The sequence below is a fragment of the Eschrichtius robustus genome, chromosome 2, assembly GCF_028021215.1.
Source record: "Eschrichtius robustus isolate mEscRob2 chromosome 2, mEscRob2.pri, whole genome shotgun sequence".
Classification (NCBI taxonomy): Eukaryota; Metazoa; Chordata; class Mammalia; order Artiodactyla; family Eschrichtiidae; genus Eschrichtius; species Eschrichtius robustus.
In genome coordinates this window covers 110,145,183-110,172,037 of record NC_090825.1, presented here as the reverse complement: position 1 = coordinate 110,172,037, position 26,855 = coordinate 110,145,183, and the positions used below count along the sequence as shown (strand labels likewise).

The 26,855-nt window shown below is 48.6% G+C and overlaps 1 protein-coding gene across 1 annotated transcript; it reads right to left on the bottom strand.

Moving 5' to 3' along the window:
- Positions 1–582: 582 nt before the first annotated feature.
- LOC137759522 (organic cation/carnitine transporter 2) lies at positions 583–26,263 on the bottom strand. The gene is made up of 10 exons (XM_068535847.1): positions 25,831–26,263; positions 18,895–18,998; positions 11,564–11,718; positions 10,397–10,568; positions 9,082–9,208; positions 7,250–7,350; positions 5,417–5,631; positions 3,699–3,881; positions 2,335–2,470; positions 583–1,978 (listed from the first exon to the last, which is right to left on the bottom strand). Exons 1-10 carry the CDS (start codon positions 26,221–26,223, stop codon positions 1,891–1,893), a joined length of 1,674 nt encoding a protein of 557 aa, XP_068391948.1. The 5' UTR covers positions 26,224–26,263; the 3' UTR covers positions 583–1,890.
- Positions 26,264–26,855: the final 592 nt, after the last annotated feature.

Below are 26,855 nucleotides of genomic sequence, written 5' to 3'. Positions count from 1 at the left end.
ACCCGTTTGGGACTCATCCATGTGCAACCTGGAAATGTGGGAGCTGACACCTGTGGGGCTGCCTTTGACGAATGGGGAATGAAGGCCAATATGTAAATGCTTTCCCCTTTCATCATAGTGCAGATGGTTTTGAGATACATCTCATAAGGCTCCTGAGAAATCCTGGCTGGATGGAACAGTGCCCTTGGTGCTGGCCATCCTGATAATGCATCCTTGTATTGGGTCTCCCTCCTTCCCTGTTTCCTCCCCCTATCCTTTACTTCTGCTCCTTGGAATCTTATTCCCAAATAAGTTACTAACTGCACAGAAGCACTGGCCTCAGGCTCTGCTTTCTGGGGAAGCCAGGCTAAGACACGTGTGCAAGAATGCTGCCTCAGTCCATAGTCAATAGAGTGAAGGTCTCTAGTACATGGGGATTAAATTTCAGCTTTAGAGACTAATCATAAACCACTGCTAGAATTAGCCCAAGCTGACATAGAGAAAAGTGATGTGATGGTGTGGCATGGCTCACCAAATTGTGGAAATAAAAGTGGTGGGCAGTTGTTATTATTTTTAAAAATCATTTTATTTATTAAAACATCTTCATTTCCCAAGGCACTTCAGTAGCTTTCACAAAAATACTTTTTTTTTTAACCAGGTGAAGCATATGCTTTAGGAGTACCATGGTAGCATAATCAGAAGAGAGAAGACAATTTTACACTGAACACAAAATATCTCCCAGTGTTACACCACTGAAGTGAGCAACTCTGAAAGACTGTGAACACGACTTAATTTTCTTCTTTGTAATTTTTTTCCATGATTAAGTATCATGAAAGGAACACACACAGTGATGTCATTTTTGGCACCCAGAGAAGTGCTAGTAGCTAAGGCTGGTGAGGCCTTGCATAGGTGGCAACTGTGGACCATTGCCAGAGTGATTCTGGGTTGAAACAAACAAATAAAAGACACAAACCAGGAGGCTAAGGAACCAGCCTTTCCTAAGTCTATTCTGAAGTGCAAATAACTTAAGGAGAAAAAAAGACATAATAACAAACAACAAACAAAACACAATCAAAATCCATATTATAGTTTTCGGAGAGGAGACAAGTTTGCTCGTCTCTCTTTCTCATTGATATACTTCCTTCAAACCATACATCAGAAACCACAGTAGCTAGGAGACTTGATTCACATAGCAGTGGAAATTCAGTGACGAATCTCCTATGGGCCTGCACAAGCCCAATGCTTTGATCAGATGTAAACAAGTCTACCCAGTAGTCACTCTGAGTGGTCCAAGAGCTCATAAGTCAATGCACTTGTCTCTGTTCTGTATCTGCTGAGTCCTCTCCATATGAAATACCTCTAGGTTTCCCCAGACTTGTGCTCTCCTGCCCTGGGGAAGCAACAATCCCATTTAATATCCTTTGTAACTGAGAAACTATGAGAAATCAGACTCCCTGTGTAATTATTTCTTTTCCTCTAAAGTGCACCATTAGTGGGAAACAGGGAAAGGATTTTTTGGCAGGGTGAGGAGGTGGAGAATTAGACCCCCAGTTCTATCAGGGGCCTTTTCAGGCAGTCTGAAATTAAAATGTAAATTTAGCAAATGCCTCTCATATTCTTCCAAATCCTACTGGTTCTAGTGAGTAGTTAACTTCTTAGGAAGTGCCAAGTCCATCACTGTAATAGTTAGGATTTACCCAAAGTTGTCCGTCAGTAGCCATGGTGTCCCTGGAGGGAAGGTGGTGCTCTAGGACCATATGCAGCTGAGTCTGGGTATCCATCCATGAGCAAGGCAGACACAGCGTCCACAGAATGAACAGCAAAGACCTTTGCCATTGAAGGACTCAGTGTCTGCACAAGCCACTCCTGATAAGACGGTCATTCCTCTTTACTTTCTCACTGGAGGCTGTGTTAGAAGCCTGTGTTTTTAAGGACTGTGGGGCTTTCTTCACCATCTTTTAACATCCTTGTGTGGCTTGGAGTTTGCCTGTATTTTATTCTATAAGAACAAGCCAAACAAATGTTAGTAACAAATCTTAAAAAGATGTCTACCAGTCTCAAAACAAACAAAAAATCCCCCAGAGCTGAGGTTATCTCACTAAAGGGAAAATATCATACAGCAGATTCTGAAAGGTTTCTTCTTGTCCCTGTACTATCCCAGAGTTGCTATTGCTGTCGAGATGTTCATGGTGACCCGGTGGTCTGGGTCTGGCCAGAGAGAACAGGCTGTAAGTACCTGGCCATGTCTGATCCTATTATGGCTAAACTAGTCCATGGCGTTTCTGAGTTCGTGGGGAACTCTCTGCCAGGCCCAGACCCAGTGCATTAACTTTGTGAAGAAGGAGGCCCCCTTACCCTTTGACCCTTAGCATCTGGTCAATGGTGTCTGGGAGTGGGGTGCCGAAGCTCTCTGGGAGGAACAAGGTGAGGATGGCTGTCAGGATGGTCAGACTCCCCATGAGAATGTAGGGCAGGAAGCGGTCGTAGGCACCTGTGGCAAAGCAGAGCCCCAAGCCGGGAGTGCAGTTAGACATGGTCTCTCTCCCTCCCTTTGTGTCCCCAGGACTCTAACGGGATCACCTGCCTTCTCGGCCTCAGCATCTCCCAGTCTGAGCTGCCATATTGGAATCTGGCACCTAGGCAGGTCACAGAACCCAGAGTTGGCACAGAGCAGCAGCACCTCGGTGCAGGGGATGGGTGCAGCCTGGGAGGATGGGGCTGGGCCATTTCTATTCCTATTTCCTTTTAATTGGCCGTGCTGTGCGGCATGCGGGATCTTAGTTCCCCGACCAGGGATCGAACCTGTGCCCCCTGCACTGGGAGCACTGGACCACCAGGGAAGTCCCTCTATTCCTATTTTCTAGCCAAAAATAAATAAATTAATCAACTAATTAATTTTAAAAACCCAACGCAGCCAAAAATTAATTAATTAATTTAAAAAAACACAAAACACCCTATTTCCTAATGCTGGGTTTCCAAGGAACTCAAGGTACGTGTCCAGGGATAGGAATAACTCCTCCACCTCTCCAGATGTGTCACAACCCACTCGATTTGTCTTCAGGCCAGATCAGAGGGTGTTTCTGCTTGTCAGATCTATGTAGCATGTTCACAAAGCACTCTGAGTACTCCCAAGGTGGGTGCCACCCGTCCCCAGAGATGTGCCAGCTAGGTATGTGCAGGGGGACAGCAGCTGCCATGAGGAGATAATTCTGAGAAAGATAAAACTGGGGCCCTGTTACATAAAATGGTACGAGACAGATCTTTGCCCAGTGTAAAACTGCTGTGTTAAGTGCTTCAAGTTACAGAAATTCTTGGTTCATCAGACCTCTAGAATAGACATCTTTCCCTTCCTGTTCCTTGTAAACTATGATTCCAAGAAGAAATTTCCCCAATTAGTACACTGGCTCCCTAAACGACACTGCAATTTCTTAGGACAGGGGAATTACGTTCTCTGATGGAAGGCCTGGGAAGGCTAAAACAGATACAAAAACCCTCCACTCTCATCAATTTCTAGCTGTCTACAGGTTGTTTTCCACATGAGCGCTTCCACCACAGTGCACCCGGACAGGAACCTTCTCCAGGCATAGATCCAGTATTGGATGGATCCCATTTGCTGGGTGTGCTTGCTTTCCTGTTAACAAGCCATCCCCAGGTTGCATTAAAGCCAATCAGTGCTTCCACCCCATCCCTCCTGCGTGCGCTCGACCCACGGGACTTACCAAGGTAAATGAAGTAGGGAGACAGGATGCTGCCCAGGCGGGACGCTGTGGAGCTGACTCCCACGCCCATGTTCCTGACCACTGTGGGGTAGAGCTCGGCTGTGTACACGTAGACCATGGAGAAGGCAGCAGTGACTCCAAACTTACCCACCATCACCAGGATGGTAGCCAAATAATAAAAGTCTGAAGAGCAAAGGGAAGAAAGTAGGAGAAGGCACCAACCCAAGGCACACTGCTACTAGTTTTTGCCTGAAACAGACATACTTTCTCCCTGGGAAGGGTGGGGGAGGAAAGTTTCTATAACTTCCTATTGTGGGATAAGGGGCTTATGTCCCTCCAAGTTAATTACTGAGAGGAGGCTGAGACCTGCAGCTGTGTGAGGACATGCTCTTCTCAGCCTAAAGACCACCAGAGTGAGCCCCTCAATAACCCAGAGAAACCTGCTCTCCAGTCCAAAAGTCATTAAAGACATGTCTGTCAGGGGGGGCAGCTGGCACCCCAGAACCTCATGCTGCAGGCACTGTGGAATTAACTAAGGATTTGTGGATGAATGGGAAGTTCAATTACAACTCACTTCACGCTTTCACTCTATGCAACACTTCACAGACCAGCAGACCCTCAGGAATGATCCTCGGATCTCTCCTGCTCACTGTGCCAGTGAGGAGATGCTGTGAGTGGCCTGTGGGTCTCCCTGAGCTCTGGTGTGAACCTCCACATACATTCCTGGGCTCCCAGCCACGCTGCAGCGGGGGCTCTTCCTGTGCAGAGTGTTGCCAGCCTCAGGGGCCCACAAATGATTACCAGAGGTCCCCAAACCCATGACAACTCTCGGTACCATGATGGACATGAGGATCCATAAACCGTTTTACGAATTTTCAAAGAGGGCTGCCTCCCACCCTTCTGTGGGATACCAAGATGGTTTTACAAATAAACTCCTGCTACTGGCCTGTGAGAGCCACGCTGTGGCCTGGCCCCTCCCTTTTTCCTCTCCTCATCTCTTACCAAGCGTGCCAGGCTCATTGCCTCCTCAGGGTCTTGGCCTTTGCTCTTTTTTGGCCTGAAATGTTCTGCTCCTAGACTTTCTCATGGGTTTCTCCATCATTTCATCTGTTTCTGCTCAACTTTCCCCTCTTTCGGGCCACTGTCTGTGACCACTCTATATAAACTAGCTCTCCATTGTCCTTCAGTGGCATTATTAAAGGTAACACAGTCTGTACTATAACAAACATTTTATTTACTTGTTTGTTGTCTGTCTTCTCAACTGGAGTCTGAGCGCCAGGAGGGCCTGGGGCTCTGCCCGACTCCTTTACTTCTGCACCATCAGCCCCAAGCACAGTGCCTCCCCCACAGTAAACACTCCACAGCTACTTATTGAATGAATAAATGACTAAGATGGGGCCAGGTTAAAAAGACATGGGGATGGCCCTCTTTCCTCCCCCTCACTCTGCAAAAAAAACACACACACACATTAACTTGGGTAGAGAGTACAATCAACCGCCAGCCCCACATGGTTACTCTCCCTCCTCCCCCAAAGCCCAGGCCATGATGACTGTCTGGTCCCAGGAGATACTTTCTCTTGCTTTGTTGGCCGAGAACACAGATATGCAGGCGAGCTGTAATGGCATAATTTTATTCTCTTTATTAATTGGCCGAGACAGTCTGGTAGAGACTGAGTGACTCAATGGATATCCCAGACTGCAGACATGTATGGTACCTACCTGGGGGCACCAGCTGCACGAAGAGAAGAACGCTGCCACCCAGGAAGAGGGCGGTGGCCATGGAATAGCGTCGGGGCAGGTGCTGCAGAAGCAGCCAGGCCAACACATATGCTGGGACTTCAACCACAGCCGAAAGGAAGCAGTTCAAATAGACATCCCCATGCAAGTTAGGAGTGTCAAGGGAAAGCCCAAAATAGCCCACTGATATGGTCATCCTGAAACAGAATGCAGAAAAAAGCTGGAGAAGTGGCATCCACGTGCCTCCCAACCTGGACAACTTTTAAAATACAATTATTGCAGGAAATTCAAAACTATCCTTACCAGGATGGCAGCAGATTTAACCCTGAGTCTTACTTCTTAGAAAGAAAGGTAACTTCCCCCGAGACCAGGGTACCTTCTGGGTCAGAGCACTTTCAGAGCTTTCTAAACAAAGTGTTCCAGCAAAAAGACATATAATTCAGATAGATTCACTTTGTTGGAAAAATAAAAATAAAAACCCCAAAATACTCCAACTTGCCTTTCGGCTTTAAAAATCCTAAGCTAAAGCACTCACAAAAGCTTACTTCCCTACTCTCTGAACCTCCCAAATCCAACAATTGCAGAAGGAGCTAGGGTATGAGTAAGGAGGCAGATAGCAAGTGGGGTGTGATAAGACTGATGAGATAAAATAAGGAACAATCATTAGGCCAAACATTTAGAGAAAGATCCCTGGCGGACCCTCTGGGGCGACCAGCCAGGAAGAGGCTGGTCAGAAGCAGGTGACCCCAACCCCACTGGACTCGTGGGGAGGAGAGGGAGCTCCCAGTGGGCCATCTGCATGCCCCCCGCTGCCCCTGGCCTAGACCCTGTCCCCAGTAGGCACTCTCTCTATTGATGGTCAACACTCTTTGGCAAACCAGACCAGTATGAATCAGACTGTTTTTTAACTCATCTGCAGGTTGAAACCACAGCTGATACAATCAGGGAAAAGGGCATGTACAGGAGTCCCTGGGAAATCCAGAGCAGGAGGGGTGCCTGGGTGAACCACAGAAGGGTGACTCATCGCAGGCTGGCAGGTCTGTGCTGCAGGCTGAAAGCTGGTTTTGTTTGAGGCCGACTCAGGGGTGGTGCACTGCCCTAAGGGATCCCGTGCCATTCCTTGGAAATGGGTGGCTGGCTGCCAAGGTTTGTTGACTCCAGCAATAAGCACTCTTGAGATGAAGTCTGCCTTCCTCCCCCGCAGGCTCAGGTAGTCACTTGTAATCCCAAGTGTTTGGCCACTAAGCAAATGCTATCCAGGCACTCGGATGTGTTCCTTCTCTCTGGTAAATCACAGATCCCTCCCTGACACACTTGGTGAAACGCCTCGTTAGAAGGAACCTGACGAGGACGTGTAGGCCATGGCTCTCCCTCCAGGACTGTCTCCAAACATCCCAGAGGGAGGATGTCCTGCTTCCACATTTCCAGAACATACTTAGCAGCCTCTATAACTGAAAGGACATGGTGTCTTCACTTAGAACTTCTTAAAGGCCTCAGTCACTGTCTGATGCACAGGCAACAGGAACAGCTAAACTAGGGACCCAATGTGAACAGCGATTTGCCTTATGACCCGGAGGGATCCCCAAAGATCCCATATCTTCCCCCAAAAGCCCCCACAACAGTTCTCGTTCTCCTCTTCTGAGATTCCGTTAAGAACTGGGACATGCCCACTTCTTTTATTGCAAGGCACATCCCTGCCACTTTCTGATGACACAGGCTTTCAATTCTGATCTGAGACATGTCTGCAAATGCGAGGCTTGAGAGCCACTGCCAGAAGCTTTGTCTTGAGGCCTTAGGTATGTCTCACTTACGCACCACAGAATTATGGACATGATGGTGACCATCCGGATATTCCAGGTTCGGAGCAGATCCAGAATGCTGTGAGACTGCTGTTTCTTGGAGCTTAGGTCTTGTAGCTGCAGGAACAACATGACAAGGGTACGGGACGGAGAGAAGGTTGGAGACTCAGAGACCCAAGAACATACTTGAAACCCTGGCATCTTAGCTTTCTGCGTCTCCGAGTTGGGGAGTGTTTTATGCTTCTTGCTTGAAAAGAAGGGTAAGTATAGTGACTATGTCTTGGGCTGCAGAAGACTTCACTGGGCCTTGTGGATAACAAATTAGTGAACAAGAATGAGGAGGAAAAGTAAGTGACCAGCCCTTGGTGCGATGCAGCCAAGGAGGAGGCCCAAGCTGACTGCCCCCTCCCGGCAAAACCTCCAGCCCCGTCAATGGCCACATTCCAGGGAGGCCTCTGAGCATTCCTTTCCAAGGCTGGCTCCCGGCCCTCTGGGTCAGAGAGAGAAACTGGCTGTGTAGTTTATTGATATTATATTTTAAAAGAATTAATGTTTTCAGTCCTCATACCATGTAGTTACTGGTCTACTTCCAAGGAAAAAAGTTTCAGATAGAAAAACAGGAAAATTGACCTCAGCTTCACTCTGAGTAACTTCCTATGAAATCTGGCACAGCCAAGGACATTAATAAACCACACATCTAAACACACTGATGTTGCTTTCTTAAGCAAACCCAGCTTTGGAGTTTGTTTTTCCCGAGTTAGCAGTTCAACAAAAGGTCAACTTTTGACTTAATGGATCCCCTGGAATAGCCTCATTTCCACAAAAATGCCAGTGGGACTTACGGTTTCATCCAGACTGACCTCTGCAAAGCTACCGAGGCCACCTCACTTAAAAGCCCTCCCTACCACCTACCCCTCCCTGAACTTTGTGCACCAGAGTCCTTTCTAGGATGTGCTGAGTGGGATTTGGTGCTGGGCCACCGCTTAACTGTGAGGCCGGGAGGGCTGTCAGTGGCCAGCAGCTTCTTTGCTGCCTATAATAACCGGTCTCTCTTTCCCAAGCCCCAAGTCTGCATCTGCATGCCTTTGCGCACTGCGGTATGACTGCTGGTGGCTGTTCTCACAGCCAGGACCTTGTCTTCCTGTCAGAGCAGGGACACACTCCAGAACCCCATCAGCCAGCAATGACAATTTCTAACCTCTTCTCAGAGGCATGAGACTGAGGAAAACCGCTTGCTGCAGAGGAGGTGGAAAGAGAGGGAACAGGAAGGAGAAGCAAGACCCAGGAATCAGGCAGAGCCAGGAAATTACTCATGGCGCGTGAGAACAGGGTTTGCAGAGAGGGGTGGGGTAGGGGGAGGGCGGATATCAAAAAGGACCTGGCTCCAAGACAATACTCAACAACTCTCCGTTGGTGGGCGGAAGGAGACAGGACATTTCTAACTCCAAATCTATTTTTGCTTCATATTTTAGGTACTTGTATTATTTTTTAAGATGAGAAACAACCTAAGGTATAAGAAACAATGATTTCCCAAAATGCCAATTTCATGAAAGACCTATTAACTCATAAAGAGTTTTTATTATTAAAAGTAATGGTTCAACTGTATGATCACTTAGAAAATAATTATATAAAGTATGAAAACCTAAACTCCACGGAAAGGTGAAGGAGTTTACGCAGTTGGCACCTTCTCAACTTCTGAATTTTAACAGGACCTGCCTTGGGGGCAGCTGGGGCTTGGGCAGGGGGAGGGCTGGACTCCCATGTGAAGGGAGGGCTTCAGGGCTGTGCGGTCCTACCCTAAAATCATGGTCACCGAGGACCTCCCACCAGCTCCCGCATGGTGCTCACCTCACTTGAGTCAAAGATGGTTGAGGGTGTAACGATCCCATTGATTTTGGCAGCCCTGCGGATGATCACCTCTGCCTCTTTAAATCGGCCTTGAGAGATGAGCCATCGGGGGGACTCAGGGATGAACCTGGAAGTACAAGGAGCAATCTCACTGAGGCCTTCCCATCCCACAGACCAGGCGGAGCAGAAGTGGAGGTGGGAAAGGGGGTTTCAGAACCAGAGCTAGGTTTGAGGGACGTTTGGTGTTTCCAAACCAGAAGCTAAGAGATGCACCATACTAGAGCCAGTAAGTGTGAGCTTCTGATTTCACTGGAGTACACAAAATTTAGAGGGGCCAACACACCATGATGGGATTCCTCCCCTGGCTGGCCACCTCCATTTCTGAAGAGTGGTGGTGCCACCTGCTGGACACTAAGTAGACACGCGCAAAATGGGCTCCTGAAGCTTGGCTTCTGTCATGGGCTGAGCCCAGCCCAGACCCTTACCTTGCCGTACTCCCTTGCTTGTGCCTGGCATCCACAGCAGCTTTTGCACTGGCCTCTTATAGCCTCTAGTTTTTCCTCACTCTCCCCCCTCCCCCCGCCCCGCCTTGAATCATCCAATTGACTCTCTGTAAGGCACTTAGGTGTTTTGAGACTTTATGGATCTTATTTTCTACCTCATGAGGTAGCCCCTGCCCTTTGGTCATAACTAGGACTCATCTGTACCATCTCTGCTCTATCTTCTCCCACTATGCTCTGCAATGCTCTCACATCCAGGTGGACCAGTGATCTCACCATTCCCACCTGCAAGGGGCGATTCTCGCCTCAGCCCCTCGGCTGTGTTCTCTCTCTCAGTATGGAATGGTCTCCTCTCTGCCTGTCCAACCTCTATCTTGGAGGCTCAGATGGAGCCTGGTTTCCTCCATCCAGCTACCCTGAGGACTCTCACAACGTGCTCCCTCTTCTCCCGGTGCCTCTGGCACGAGGGTGCGGCAACATACAACCAGAGCCAGGGCCTAAGCTGTCTTGTCCTGCAGTCTGATAGCCTCCTGGAGCTTATGCTAAACTCCATCGTCGCGCAGCTACTGCTCTTTCCTCTCCTTGCACTCCAATCAACCCAGCACAGGGCTGAGAACAAGTCTGTTGATGTCTTGGGGCTGTTTTGTTTTTGGCTTTTCTGAGTATGGAGAAACATTCTGAAACACCTTATAAAGACTTTAGATTTTGTCTCTGTGAGCCCAAATGGGGATTTGTGGGTTGCTGCTGCCCCCTAGTGAAGGCCAGATAGAAGACATCCTGCTGGTGGGCACCACCGGGCAAAGGGCCACACTCACCACCACAGCGGGAAGCACAGCAACCCTGGCACCGTCAGCGCCAGCAGAAGCATCCGCCAGTCTCTGATGAAGTGAGCAAACAGCGGCAGCAGCATGTAGCCAAATGCATAAAATATGCACACGCCTAACGTAGAGAATATAATACGAACTGACTTGCCAAGAATTTCTGTTCCTGTTCAAAACAAGGGAGGAGTCATGTTAGTGTTTTAATTCCGGTTATTTCCTTATTAATCTTCTTGTGTGTAATTTTCAACATACAGATAAGAAAGCAGGCAGAATTATCTTGAAGCTTCCAAGCCCTAGGGAGGGATGGGATTCTGACCACCTGCTGGGGGTGCCTCCTTGTGGCCTCACAGCGACAGTTCTCTCATGAAACTGTCATCACTTCCTGAAGCCCTATGCTAAAGATACCACGTGAGGCCTCAAAATTTAATCCTCACTGAGGAAGGAGATTGATTAAAGGGGAAGTCACCATTAAGGCCACACATGCTGACTATTACGCTTTAAGGAAAAATATTTTATCAAATGTGAAGAGAAACAAATAATCCTTTTAACAATCAACCCAAGGAACCCAAAGACCAATAAGCTAGAGTTAGATTCCTCTGAACAGTGAGACTGGCAACTTTTCAGTGAGAGCAGGCCAAAGCCCTGCAGTGTGGACTCAATTAAAACCCTGAAGGTCATGTGACTAAAGCCCACTCCTATCAATTCATTCTTGCCAGTCGATTTCACTGGCCACTATGTTTGGCAGAAGAGGCAGTTTTCTTCCTTGGTGAGCCTGCCAATCATGGCCCTTGCTCCTCATGTCATGCCTCCCTGTTTCCTTAGCTACCCCAGCCCTGGGCAGAGGCAAGCCCTATTTTTAAGATCTTAGGTGAATTCCAGCAAAACGGCCATCGAGTACTAATGAGACCAAGGTGCCACATCTCAGGGGCCAGAAAAGAACTGGAAATCAGCAGTCAGGCTATTGGGCTGCTGGGGACACAAGGCTGGGCACCTGGCAGACTCAGTTTCCCTGACTACTAACTGGATTCATCAAGAATCCCTGGTCGGTGTTGCCAGAGACCACTTCCCTTGGAGGGACATCACAGCTGTCTCCAGAAAGCGGGTGGTGGGATGATGGTGAAACACAGGATCAAGTACTGGACTCCAAATTGATGGCCATACCCAGGACAAATGCTGCCACGTAGTTGGAGATCTGGCCCATGCCTACAAGGAAAAACAGCATGGCAAACATCTCAAAGTTCTTCGAGAAGATCTGCAGGAAGCTGAAGCCAGTCTGCATGCCCATTGTCACAAACAGCACATTCTTCCGACCAAACCTGGGAAGGAAAGGAGAGTGATAGAGAACCAGCTGGGAGAAGGCAGCAGGAATGGGCCCCACCAAGAGGGGCTTTCCCCAGAGTCATTTAGGGAGGGGTCGCGGACACTGCTGCCAGGGCAGCTGGTGCAGGCGCAATCCTGGCCTCTCAGTCCCTATGCTGTTACTCCCCTCCCCACTCGCCAGGACCAATGTGCAGCCTGGCCACCAGGGTTGCCCAAAAGGCAGTGCCAGAATTAAGACAATGATTACAAGGGATTGACACACATTCATTATACTTAAATTCATATATTCATCATTTATTATTTTTTTTAAAAGAGCTGGTTTACTTTGGAGGATGATGGAGAAACAATTCATTATAAATGAAAGCTGGTAAATAAAGGGGAAAACATTTGTCCTGACTTTTCTATGTAAACTATGGTGAACAGTTACCAATAACAGATGAGGGAAAGTGTCATTTCATAAAAGTATTCCAACTATTAAATGAAACCAAAGTGATAAAACTAGAACATCATCATTGTACAACCCCCAATGAATGGAGAGATATGGGCATTGTGTTTCAATGACTGCTAACATAATAAAAAGAGACACTTGGGCTTCCCTGGTGGCGCAGTGGTTGAGAATCTGCCTGCTAATGCAGAGGACACGGGTTCGAGCCCTGGTCTGGGAGGATCCCACATGCTGTGGAGCAACTAGGCCCATGAGCCACAACTACTGAGCCTGTGCGCGTCTGGAGCCTGTGCTCCGCAACAAGAGAGGCCGCGACAGTGAGAGGCCCGCGCACCGCGATGAAGAGTGGCCCCCGCTTGCCACAACTAGAGAAAGCCCTCACACAGAAACGAAGACCCAACACAGCCAAAAATAAATAAATTAATTAATAAATTAAAAACCCTTCATTAAAAAAAAAATAAAAATAAAAAAAAAATAAAAAGAGACACTTGAACATCGCATGACTCCTATAGTCTTTACAAAGGGGCTGAATCTGAATCTGATGGGTCTCTAGATCCAGCTGCAATTTGCAAGAAATGCAGGGAAAAGAGGAATATGCTCAATTGTACCATAAGCACACAGTTAGCAAAATTCAAACTGGGAAATTCTACAGGTAGAACAGCCCAGGCAAAGAAAAGGATGAGGAATCCATAGGTTAAAGTAGACTAAAAGACATAAAAATTTTTAAGTGGGCAAGACTAAACTTGTGTTTAAGGATGTACATTTGAATGATAAAACTACAAAAACCCAAAAGGAAGTGATTATTATAAAAGTCAGGCTAGTGTTTACTTATAGGTGAGGGAAGCTGTTGTCTTTGGGATGGGACAGATGGATGGGGCTTCTGGGTGGCCAGCAAAGTTCTATTTCTTGACTTGGTGGTATTTATATGGTTATTTCCCTGGAATAATTCATTAAGCCTCATTTGTTCTGTGTGGTTTCTGTACCTGTGTTCATTTTAAAATCTTTTTAAATGTTGGTTTTTTGGGATTTGTTTGCTTTTTAAATTTTATTTATTTATTTATTTATTTTTATGGCTGTGTTGGGTCTTCGTTTCTGTGCAAGGGCTTTCTCTAGTTGTGGCAAGCGGGGGCCACTCTTCATCGCGGTGCGCGGGCCTCTCACTATCGCGGCCTCTCTTGTTGCGGAGCACAGGCTCCAGACGCGCAGGCTCAGTAATTGTGGCTCACGGGCCTAGCTGCTCCGCGGCATGTGGGATCTTCCCAGACCAGGGCTCGAACCCGTGTCCCCTGCATTGGCAGGCAGATTCTCAACCACTGCGCCACCAGGGAAGCCCTGTTTGCTTTTAAAGACAGTGACACAACAAGGAGGAACAAGTCAACCTAGTTCATTCAACCTAGCAGATTCAACTTGAGTCTGCCCAGGGCTAGCAGACACCCATTTTCATTCAATGAATGTTTATTTGAACATCTATTATATACTAGTCATTACGGATGTATTTGAATTAAAAAAAGACACTGATTCTGCCCTCAAGGAGCTTATAGTCTACAGTTGGTGAGACAGACAGTAATCATATTTTAATCGAACAACGACACTGCTGAATGTACAATTACGCACTGGAACAAGAGCACTGAAGGATCAGCATCCTGGCCCACAAGGGACACAAGAGAGGAACCTATCCTGGACTGGAGGTAGGGGCTGGGGACGTGGGCATTCAGGGGAGGTCTCCCTGATGATGGGGCACTGAGATCAGACCCAAAGGAAAAGAAGTTGTTGACAAGGGGGAGTAGGGGAGAGGGACCAAGCTTTCAACGATATTCATAGTACAGTGGGGGAGGCCAATATTAATCAGATGATGTCATCTTTTATTTACCAATTTCTGATAGGAACAAGGAACCAGGGTAATGTAAACCGGGGACCCTGAGGAGGCCGCCTGCGTGGTCAAGAAAGGCCACAGCACGGGGGTGGGGCCGGGAATTCTTCACTGTGACTGTGAGGAGAGCACGCGCAACTGTGGCTAGAGGGGCATGGTGAACACGACGGGCAGCTGTTCAGTAGAGGGTGGCAGGAGCCAGACTGCACAAGACCTTCAGCCACGGTAAAGAGTTTGGTGCTTCTTCCCATTACAACAGGGTTTTGTTGTTTTTGATGATATTGGCATCTAGTAGATAGAGGCCAGAGATGTTCTAAACATCCGAAAATGCCCAGGATAGTCCCCCGTAACAAAGCAGTCTCTGGCTCAAAATGTCAACAGTGCTGAGGTTGAGCAACCCTGACCTAAAAGGAGGCTCCCCTGCGTTGTTCTGTAACGACAGTGCCCTGCACGTCAACCAAGGGGAGGGCCCTTCCTACCCTGCTTTCCCTTCCCAAGGGCTCCCTGGATAGTAGGGAAACAGAAGACTCAGGGAGCCCTTACACTGCAATAGTCCTTGGCAATCCAGGGTTGGAGCCAGAAACACTCACTTTTTTTTTAAGAAATATTTGTCTATTTTTATTCTTTGACATTTATGCATAAATTGTACATTTGTAAAATACAGAAAAGCACAGAGAAGAAAACAAAAATCAGCTGCATTCTCTGATAGCCACTAACATTTTTTTCTCTATTTTTTTAAATTGAAGTATAGTTGATTTACAATGTTGTGCTAATTTCTGCTGTATAGCAAAGTGAGTCAGTTATACACATACAGACATTCTTTTTTTATATTCTTTTCCATTATGGTTTATCCCAGGAGATTGGATATAGTTCCCTGTGCTATATAGTAGGACCTTGTTGTTTATCCATTCTGTATGTAATAGTTTGCATCTACTAACCCCAAACTCCCAGTCCATCTCTCTCCCTCCCCTCCTCCCCCTTGGCAACCACAAGTCTGTTCTCTATGTCTGTGAGTCTGTTTCTTAGATAGGTTCATTTGTGCCATATTTTAGATTCCACATATAAGTGATATCATACGGTTTTTGTCTTTCTCTTTCTGACTTAATTCACTTAGTATGATAATCTCTAGTTATACCCATGTTGCTGCAAATGGCATTATTTCGTTCTTTTTTATGGCTGAGTAGTATTCCATTGTATATATGTGCCACATCTTCTTTATCCATTCATCTGTCAATGGATATTTAGGCTGTTATGTCTTGGCTACTGTGAATAGTACTGCTATGAACATAGGGGTGCATGTATCTTTTTGAATTATAGTTTTGTCCAAGTATATACCCAGGAGTGGGATTGCTGGATCATATAGTAACTCTATTTTTAGTTTTCTCAGGAACATCCATACTGTTTTCCATAGTGGCTGCACCAACTTACATTCCCACCAACAGCGTAGGAGGGTCCCCTTTTCTCCACACCCTCTCCAGCACTTGTTATTTGTAGACTTTTTAAGATGGCCATTCTGACCAGTGTGAGGTGGTACCTCGTTGTAGTTTTAATTTGCAAGAAATGCTCACTTTTAAAGTCTGTCAACAAAAGGTAAAACACACACATGCCTACAAAAATAGGAAATATCAGCTACTTCTTCCCAGAGTTGTGCCTCCCTTCTATTTCTGCACATAGAGGTAACTCAGTGACGTCAGATAAAATGCTTTGACAGCCCAGGATTATTTTAATTGCTTTTGACTTTTTGGCTTATTCATATTCCAGCAAGGAGTCCTATATAAAAAGTTGATATTCTAGACAACACTGGAGGGCATGAATCCACTGCCATTAGGTAATCTGTTTGGCTTAGGTTTTTGAATTGGCTCACTTAGGAGTAAACTGTCCATCCCACAGAGCCCTGGGCCTTCCAAGGGGGTGCAGACAAGCTTGAGGGGTGGTGTAGGGAGCTGAAGGCAGATGCTGCAGCCAGAACAGCCACATTTTTAGCTATTTCATTTACTGAACTTAAACGATCCTACTTAAAAGATGAAGTCTGCTGGCAAAAAAATTTTTAAAGGTTTAAGAAACCCTGTACTAGCCCTTCTGAAGACTAAGGTGGTCCTCAACACACACACCAACTTTGTTTCTACTGCTTCCTCAGGAGCAGATCTTTGGGAACTTAAACACTTTCCTCAGGTAATCGCGGTGTTACATGGCTCTGAGGCTGGCCCACAAAGATCCACCTACCCCATGACACAGCTGACCAGAAAAATGCACTGAGTTTCAACTCTGTAACTGGGGTACCTCCTCCTAGTCTTTCACATCAAGGTAATTCCTCTGAGTCTCAGCTGCCACCCAACCCTGTGAGAGGGGAATTCCCACTACCCCTCTGGGAGGGCCTCTAAGCTCCGTCCAGGGCACGCCCTCCTCTCACTCTATACTGTTCCCAGGCCATCTCATCCACTTGCGGGGCTTTGATGAGGGTTCTATCAACTGACAATTCCCGAACGTGTTTCTCCAGCCCAAACCTCTCATGCAGCACCCTATCCATACATCCAACTCCCTACTCCATTCCTCCTATGAGACCCCTAAGTCTCATAGTTAGCCCAAATTCAGTATGTTCAAATTGAACTCAACATCTTCTCCTACAAACATGGTCCCCTTCCAGAGTGCTTTGTCTTAGAGAAGGGTATCATCATTTATGCAGCTGTGCGGGCCAGAAGTCTCCCTCCCCTCACTTCCCGTGTCCAACTCATAGCCAAGTCCTGTTGGTTTTACCTCCTACCACTCCTCCCCATGTCTACCGCCCTCAGCCTAGTCCAAGCCACCTTCATTTCCTGCATAAATGATTGTGATAACCTCTTAATTGGTCTTTCCACAATCCTCCTTGCTTCCTTTCAATCCTTTCTCCACAAAGCTATTGAACAATTTTGTAAAAATGCAAATCTGATGATGTCACACTCTCAAAAGCTCCCCGCTGCTCTGTGACGAAAGCCCAGACTCCTAACTGTCATCTGCTAAGCCCGGCCTGCTCTTCTGCTTGGGCCGCAGCCTGCCTCGCTGCTTTGTCTCTATACCACTCTCCACCCCCCCCACCCTCCGCCAACACTTTCTTCCAGTTCCTAAAGTGTGCTATGCCTCTTCTTGAGTCTAGGCTTAAGTACTCTTGGCTCTCTTGCCCAGAACACTCTTTCCTCTCTTCACCCCTTTAGCTAGCTAATTTCTACTCATCTTTCAACCCCCAGCACATGCTTCAATGCTTCACCGTCTCGGGTCTCCTCTGTCAGACCCCCTCTGAGCACCCTGTACTTCTCTCTCCTCTGTATCACTTACCACCACAAAGGATAACAAGTACTTCCCTCAATTCTTTGTTTAATACATTCTGCCTTGCTAGAAGGCAAGTTCTAGAAGAGCAGGCACCTAGAACAGTAGTCCACACGAGACAGAGGATCAGGACTCTGGGCCCAAATCCTAGCTCTGCCACTTGCCAGCTGTGTGACTCTGGGCAAGTCATTTAATTCCTCTGGGCTTCATTTTTCCCATCTATAAACTGAGAATAATAATGTTTCCTACATCATAGGGTTATGAAGATTAAATTATTTGTTGTTGTTTTTTACTTTTTTTACTTGTACAGTGCTCATAAGAGTGAACGGCACATATTAGATGCTCTGTGTTTATTAAATAAATGTAAGTAATCAGCTGATGCTTGCTGCTAAGTTAAGGGTCTGGGGAAGCAAAGGCCTTTCCTCTAAAGGGGTAAGTGTCTTGGGCTCATCTACAATCATCAGTCAGTGGTCACAGCCTACTTAACTCTTTAATGCTCATTGGTGACTGTAGGAATTTGTCCCTTTTAAAAATCCCTAGATGACACTCTGGAAAAGACAAATCTAGTGAGAAATGCACATATTTCTTATGAGGAAACACTTCTCAGGTAACGACATTAATCCATAGATGCAAACATGCCAAAACATCACTCTGCATGTGTGCCGCAGGATAAAATGGCTGTATTCTTAAGGCAGGATGATATTCTCACCCTGAACTTCTCTATTAGAGACTCCCCCTGCTGGGAGGATGCTGGGACTCCTCTCCACTGGGTGACCCAGTGTGGCCAAGGACCTTGCTGAAGGTTGCTCTTCTTGCCATGGGCTTCACTCACAGACCCTGAAGCTCTGGGGTAACAAGACACAATATAATAAACCCCTCTGAGAACACCATGGAAACTATGGAACTGTTTTCCCCAGAAAAATGCTCACATACAATCTCTAAAATTTTGTATGTGATTTCCAGAGGAGATGAACTCCCTAAGCCATGGACTTTGAGTTAAGAGCCTTGGAATTATACAAATAACTTGCTTATGGGTCAAAACAGCACACTTCCTGATTGCTGAGAAATGACATAACCACAAGCCTGTTAGATAAAGGGAACCAGCCCTGTGGACATAAGAGTTCTGCCCATCACACTGCCATTGGCTAGTGAGACCTCTCACCTTGAGTAAAGAGCAATGGTTTTGGGAACACAGAGGCAGCCATCTATGGAATGCCCTAAGATCTACAACACAGCTGACATGCATGTGTGTGGTGTCTCCCTCTCCTAAGCTTGAAGATGCCAAAGAGTTACGCTCACTTAGGGAAGGCCAGCCAGGCAGTGCAGAAGTAAACTGTGGCATATTTCCTGGTCAACTGGATCATGTATACACTCGGCTGAGGTTGTTTCGCTCAGCAAGCATTAGTGAGAGGAGGATGCTGGCTCTCTTTACTTGTATGGAGTCTATACTATAGATGTGCCTTCACCTTTTTAAAACACACAGCCCTGGGCTGAGAGAACACTACCTTGCTCTGTGCTGAGGTGCCCTGCAGCTGCAGGAGTAGACACCCACCTTACCTGTCTGAGAGCTGCCCCGAAATGAAGGAGCCCACCAGCACACCCCCGAAAAACAAGGAGACCGTGAGCGGGGCCTTCCAGTCGTCCTCACACACCAGGTTCCACTGAAAGAGGAGCAAAGGGATGTATCACTCACTTCCTTTTAAAAATGTTTTAAATGTAAGGCTTCTTGGAAAATGAAATCAGAACACCCTGCATCCCTGCATGCTCTGTTTACATTACTGCAAGGGTGTGTGAGCTCACTGAGGCAGGCGATGGCTCATCGGGCAGCAAGGCAAAGAGCAGGTTTCCCCTCACAGGGAGACTGACCATCCTGTTTTTCACAGCTCTTAGCCTCATTGTTTTGCTACCAATTTGAGATGGGGAGACAGGCTGGGAGCAAGTACTCTGCCCATGTGCCAACCCAGGAGGAGGCGAGGCCTTTCACAGTCGCTTCTAAGGATCTGGGCTGAGACTGGGGCTGTGGGTGGGGCAGGGCACCCTTTCAGTGGGGTCAGGTCATTGGCAGGGGTGGCATAGCAGTGGTTCTGGAGCAGGGCTCTGTAGCTGTAAAGGTCAAGGCTTCCAGTGAGGGACTGAGGCCAGAGGGCCTGGTATGCACCATTTGGATCTGTTCCTTCAGCTCTGCTCAGGCCCCAACTCCGGGCCAGTGACCCCTGGGTCCTTCTGCTGACATTTAGAGCTGGGATCTCTGATGCTGTGCCAACACTAGGCCCAATTACAGCCAAGAGCTCTGAGCTGGGAGTCAAGAAGCTGGGTTTTAGCTTCTACTCTACTGTTAACTAGTTACCCAACCTCAGACAAGATTTTTCTCCTCATTGTGCCTTAATTTCCCCATGTGAGAAACAGTGAATGGCGGGGGGGAACAGGCTACAGTGCTTGAGGTTCCCAGTACCCAGTGTAGAGTTCCATCTCTAGTTAGCACGGAAAGAAGTCTGTGGGCATGGGGAAGCACGTGAACACTCAGACATTAGGTTGCTCCAGCCTAACAAGGGCCAAAAGAAGGAAGAAAAACCAAAATAGGAAGCTTGGTGGTTCCCAGAAAAATGTTTCCCAGAACAGAGAGATGGTGCTCAGTAGTAACCAAGAAGGCTACCTTCTAGGGAATTTAGACCCTTGCTTGCCTGGTGCCAGGCTGCAGGCCTGCCCTCCATGGAGCCTGCTGGCTCCCAGGATGTGTGCGGCTTCCAAGAATAAAGCATCTCTTCTAGGCCAGGGTCAGAGGGAAAAGCAAGTCTGCTTTTTGGCCCTGCTGGGCAGTGTGTGCACAGTGCCTCCAGGCACCTCAGAGGGGGCCGGAGGGCAGCCCTTAGGGTGGACACAAAGAACCCCTGCAGCTGATGATAAGAGCCTCATAGCTGGCTCTCCACTCTGGAACAAGCCTGCACGTTGGATGGACTGAGAATGGGGTGGTGATCCCCACTCCAGGGAAGAGTTGGGGGTTACCAACTCCTAAATCTAGAAGAAGCCCAGACTAGCAGAAGACAAGCAAGGAGCACCAAGGCCCAATCACTCAGGCTATGGCAGCCTTCCCACTTCTGCAGCCTCAGCCATGTCAGCACCCAGATACCATCTCCCTTCTAGGAGGGTGAGTGCTCCTAGGGCAGCCCCCATCCAGACAGGGCTGCTGAAGTCAGGATGGGAGTAGCAGGGGAGTCAGAGCTGAGGGACTTGGTGATGGGGTGCTAGCCTCTGGGGGTGTTAGGCAGAGCTTCAGGACCAGACTATGCCTATTGCTGCTCTTGAATATGATGTGATCTATTCCCACCTAGCATGCGCTACTTTTGTAGCGACGAGATAAAAAAAATGAATAGAGTCAGTAGCTGCTTCTCAATAGGTCTCTCGTGAGGGTTGGGGACTGATATGGCTGAGCTAGACTAGAAACCCACAGGGGCTCCTGCAACAAATTCTGGGGTGGAACCCCACCCCCTCCCCATGTCAGGTCTCCCAATATAGGCTTCTAGGGACTTCTGGACTGGCAAGGCCAGGTGCTACCTGGAACCAGGTCAGACTATGCTCTGCAGGAGACAAGGTGACTGTAGTGTTCATCTTGGAATAGGTCCCCAGAGCATCTCTCCGGCTCCTGCAGCCTCACCGCCACCACTTGGTCCAGCCTGTCCCTACTCTGGGCAAGCGTGCAACTACTTGAGGTAACTGGGCTCTCTATCCACTACTGACATTTCTCAGCAATTCTCACAGCCTGGTTTTGGGCCCTTCAAAAGCATGCATGGGTTAACACTTCTTTCCTCCTGGCCACAAGGGGCCTGCGAGTAGGGTCAGGAAAGGTAATAGGTCTCAAAATATGAACAGAAGGGCAGGCACGGGCTAGGTCCCACCCAGCCAACCCATCCACTTACCTGTCAACCACCAGATGGACTGCAGTGGGCTCTTGGACTTGGCCTGACTCCTCCTTAAGCGGGCGGGCGGGTGATGAGAAGCCCATAGAGTCCAGGCTATGTACCCCGGGCTTGTTGTGTTTATAGAGGAATGTAGTATTTCTATACTGAGCTCCTGGCTTGGCAGCTGCGACTAATGCAGCTACAGACTAGCTCACTGATGATGCCACTTGGTACGAAGGATGGGCTGTACTGGCTGATGATAACAGGTATCAACCTTAGAACTAAATGTGTAGGTTTAAGATTTAGGTCATGAGTCTAGTATCATTACCCCTCAGCTGGGTTAGCTATGAAACCAGGCGCAAACTGAAAACATCTGGGAGTAACCCTTGCAAGGAGCCTAGACTTGCCACCCTTCCTGGTCAGAAATGTGCCTTTCTAGTGTTGTTGTCTTCATGGATATATATGTGTATGTGTGTATATCTATAACTATATCTATATCTCAGAGCTTTTCCAACTATATACTTTAGTTATGTACAGTTTGTTTTATGTCATTTATACCTCAACAAAGCGGTTAAAATTTTTAAGAAGAAAGAGAAATTGTGTCTCTTGTACGCAGTATGTAATTGGTGCTACTTCTCAGTTATGGCAAGTAGAGAGATGATGTAGTTCCCTGGGACTATATGTCCTTACCTGTGAGTTGGCTGGAAGAAAAAAGAGATAGGGCCTGTGCCCACAGGGCAGAAGCTCTTCCCAGAGATGTACCTAGGCTGACCGCATCAACGGTCAAACACACTGGTAAGCGCTACCTGTTACTGAATGCCATGTATTCCACACACATTTCATCCTGCCTCCTGCTGCAATTAACGGTGAATCCTTGCCCCAAGGCTGTCAGGGCAAGGAGAAGAAGAAGAAAAAGAATTTGCTACCATATCCTCTACAAAGCCTGGCAGTGCCCTGCAGAGGAGAGGCTCAGTAGCTGTTTGGTACCTAGGTGAGTGAGTGAATAGATGAATAAAAGGACAGTTAACCTTCCGAACCATATTATCCCTTGGGTTTAGTCCTTGGGCTTGGCTGCCCAAAGCCCAGATGAACCCTGAGCTTCATTCTCTAGAACAGATTATTTTCCTTTCTCCGTCACACCTTCTCTGTGACAACTGTCAGAACTTTGACCCAGGATGTCGGTTCTCAGCTAGCTAGAGAGACTATCAATCTGACCACCCATGGCCAGATGGGTCTGTTGTGACTGCACACGCACAGGGCCCTTCAGGGACCCAGCAAGTGGCTTGCCATGAGCTGCAAAGGCAGGGAAAAGGGTCTGCGCTTTCCTAGAGTGAGGGAAGTCAGCAAAGGCATAGCAGTGAGGCACAGTCTCCAGGTCTTTTTGGTCTCCCCACCCCAGAGTCAGCCCGGGGCCTGCCTCCCAGGTCGATGTGGCTTTTTCTTCAGGTGGACGTGGAGATAACAGTGGGGGCTCTCCTATTTTCCAAGACTACACGCGCATAAGGCTGATGGAAAAGCTGGTCCAGAAAAAGAGGTTCTCCAGGACAACAGGGAGTGAGTAAGAGTGTTGCGAAGGGCCAGGGCGGGGGGCTTCTGGGAAGCAGAGATTGGCCAGGAGCAAGGGGACGCAGAGGACTGCTGGGTTTTGGCTGAAGAGACCCCACCTCATGGGTGCCAGAAGAGTTAGAAGTTTCTAAAGAAAGCTTTCTGGCCATAGGCTGTGCTATGGAGACACCAAAAAGCAGGTGTCTCAGACCCAGGCAGCCTGAGAAATCACCCAGGTTCCCCGAGAAGGAGGCAGTCCTGGGCCAAGAAACACTCAGGTATTGGAGCAGCACTGCACAGTGGGGTGGCTGATTCCCCAGCACTCCAGGGGTGACTGAAGGGCTAGAGAAGGGGCTAGCCTAGAAGCACATGGACCACCAAACTATTCCTGAAACATGGAAGAACCACCTTTCTCACCTCATAAATAGTGTCCCCTTCTTTCTGCCAGTCCCAACGCCTTGTTGCAGATCCACGCAGGGGCAAGCCCCAGTTTGTGGAGTGGGGGATTACATTTACTTTAAAATACTCCATTCAATGCCTTTCAACCACCCCTAAGTTTCCCTTCTATAAGTTAAACTTGTCCTTTTCTTCTTCAGTTCTCACACTTTAGAGAAGATTTCAAAATTATTCATTAATCCATTCAATAAAAATTTTCCTGAGTACCCAATCTGTATCCAGCATCAATGTTAGGACTTGCAGGAGATACAGAGATGTAAGTCTACCACAAAGTTTAGTACTACATGTGCACACGTTAACCCCAACAAAGAAAAAAAATCAAACAGGAGACCTGAGGTTTTCATTTTCTGCTGAAAAACATGAATAGGAATTCAATACCAGTGTACTTACAAACACCTCTATGATTTGGGGCAGAGGACGGTCTTGGAGACATTTAGCAGGCACAGGACTAGCTGCAACGGTCAGCAGGCCAGGTCCAGGTTGAAAGAAAATGGGCCTTAGAAAAATGGAGCTCTCAGAATGTTAATGCAACAGCTTTCAACAGTGACTGTTCACCAGAAGAGAACAAGCGGCCTTGAACTTAAAGTCTGGCATTCCAACATCCTCAAACAAAGGGCTAAGTAATGTATTAATCTTGCCTCCCTGCAAAGACTGACAACCTGAAAGTAGGTGAAAGGGCACATAGCTCTTACAAAACTGTTAAGACAGCTAAAGAAATAGGCTAAATATATAAAAGGAAAGGCTGACATTGGCAGCAACATAGCTCAAGGACCCTTCTGGAACAGTCGGCCTTTGGGAGCTCATCAGTGCCATCACCACTCTCAGCGAAGGCAAGATGGGGGCAGCAAAGAAAGAGCAAATGACTAGAGTAAGTTGGGGACCACAGGGGTTAGGGAAAAATCCTAAGAAATGGCATGAGCTACTTCTGACTTCACTGCCTTTTCCTTCCACAGGCACCCAGAAGCAGAATTTGCAGGGACTTCTGAGTCATGGAGTGTGGCTTCCCCTCCGTGTTCTCTGCCTGCAGTCTGAGGGACAGACTCTACTTTCACAATGCTCACTGGCTTCCAGGAGGGTGACAGGCTCACTTGCGAGGCTAGGACCAAGGATTTGTGATGACTGGAAGTTTTAATACTCCATGCACTCTTCAGCCACAAATCACAGTCAGCTACCTCCATTCAGTACTTCTTTTCTCAAGTAACAATGCCTGAGGACACTGCTCAGAGATCCCAGTGGGGCTCTTCTCTTACTCCTACTACATACATGTGGAGTAAGGAGGCACAGATGTTGGGGACATCAAATGTCCAAACATACAAAAAACAACACACACACACACGTCTGTTGGGGCAGCACTCAAGACTCCCTTGAAGGGTGACAACCCCCAGAAGCAACACACAGGGTCTCCAGAACCCTTGTAAGCCCCTTTGAGGCTCAAGAGGGGTTTGATGCCATACCAGGACCTGTGCACCCTTCCCTTCAGCCTCTTCTCTGTGAACTCTGCCCTCCTGCCAGGTTGTTTCTTGCTGTTCCAGACTTTGCATCTGCTGAGCTATATACCCCAGACTCACTGAGAAGACTCCTCCTCCAAGAAGCCTTCCCTAATCCTTGAACCCCTGATCCTGACACTCAGTGAACCTGGGCACCCTGGAGCCTATCAAGGAGTGCTCTTTTCAATGTCCTGCTTGCTCAGTTCTGCTGAGACTACAGGGAGTTAGAGTGCCAGTGTCGGAGTATGATGCAAAGCACATCCACATGCATCAATAAACATCACATCATACATCCAGCTTTAATGACTGCAAGGTCACCAGGGGACAGGCAAGGCCACCCAAAAGGAAAATCCAAGGGGCTGGGGCATGAGAAAGGTTTTCTCCCTGCTTCCTATGAACTAAGATTGTATGGTTTAACTAAATCTGGCTAATGACATTTCCTTAGAATACCCTAAAACATTCCAGGTCAACAAGTCACCCTGAATGGATCTTCAGACGCATGAATCCTAAAAGGCTAATAACTAACTCTGAGCAAAAGGTAAGCAATTCTTTATGGGGAACGACCAGACAGTCATTTGGGGGTGAAGGTGGGTGGGGAAGGAGTAACTGGAAAAAGGAGCAAGAGACAGTTTTATAGCCATGCTTCCTTTAACTTAAAAAGTTTGAGAAAGTAGAGGGGCATTTCCCCTCTCTCTGAATAGATGACAAAAGGCTGGAGGAAAAATGGTGACAGCTCCTTGGCCCAAGTTCTAGCTCTGGTCCTCAGCACTCCCACCCCCATCTAAAGTCTATGACTACTCAGAATCTTAGAGTATCTACAAGGAGTTGCCAGGGCCTTCTTGGCTTCCTCTCCAAGATAGCTAACAGGATGGGCAGCCAGCCTGACACCCGTGCTGCGATGTCCATGATCTCTCTGTAAGTCACCACGAGAAGTTCTCCGGAGCCACCTGGCTGGACGATGACCATCGCCAGTGTGTAGTGAGTGAGTCGTGGAGAGGGAGTGACAGCATCCAGCGCGCACCTTGGCGGGTGGAGTGCACGACCTTAAAGACTGTTAAGGTCCTGCCTACTCTCCGGTCCCAGGCCCCGAACGCGGATCTGGTACCCACCTCGGTCACGATGGTGGACAGGTAGATGTCCTGGTTGAACTCCCAGCCATCCAGGCAGCCCTCTTGCTCCAGCTGCTCCAGGTCCACGTCGCGCCCCGGCTCCAGCCCGAGCGCCGAGAAGTTGACGATCGTCGCGAGCCGGTAGCGGCGGCAGCTGTGAGGCACCTCGCGGCCGTCCTGCAGCTGCAGCGGGAGGCTGTGGTTGCGCCACACGCTGCTCAGGTTCGCGGTGTCCGGCACCCGACAGTGGTGCTCCGGGGTCGCCGTCAGAAACACGGACGACAGGCCGTTGAAGCCGTTGGGGATGATGCTAGCGCTGAGTAGGAAGAAGATGAGGCGCTGGAAAGGGCCCCACTCGCCCAGGAAGGCGGTCACCTCGTCGTAGTCCCGCATGCCGCCCTCAGTTGCCCGCGCGGCGCGCGGCCGGGAGTCGGAGGACGCGGCGGCGGCGCGCGGGGGCGGGGCGCGGCGTGCGCGTGCGCGGCGGGTCCCCACTGCGCGACCGAGCGAGAGTCGGACCAGGGAATGGCCTGCCGACTGAACGGGCTCGCAAGCTCCTGCCGCCGCCGCTGCAGCCCCGCCGAAGCGACCAGCCTTACATAGTGCGCAAGGCCGGGGCGGGCTCTGGGCCTGAGCCTCCCAGCCCGCCCAGGCCGCTGGTGGTGCGGCGCGGACGGGGGCGGAGCTGGGCCGCGCGTGACGGCGGTGGGCGGGCCCGGGCCGCCGCTGGCACCTGGGGCTGGGGCCCGGTCTCTGCTCCCGGGTGGAGTTGGCCTTGGCGGGCCTCGGTGGGTCCGTCCTTGAGTTTACATCCGAAGGAGCCCTGGCTGGGCTGAGGAAGGCCGGGAGACTCGTGACCTCGGCGGCGTCTGAGGCCAAGCTCGCTGGCCCAGCGCGGAGCCCGGGCGAGCCGGAAGCTAGGCTCAGGTATTAAAAATACTGCACCTCGGGCTTCCCTGGTGGTGCAGTGGTTGAGAATCCGCCTGCCAATGCAGGGGACACGGGTTTGAGCCCTGGTCTGGGAA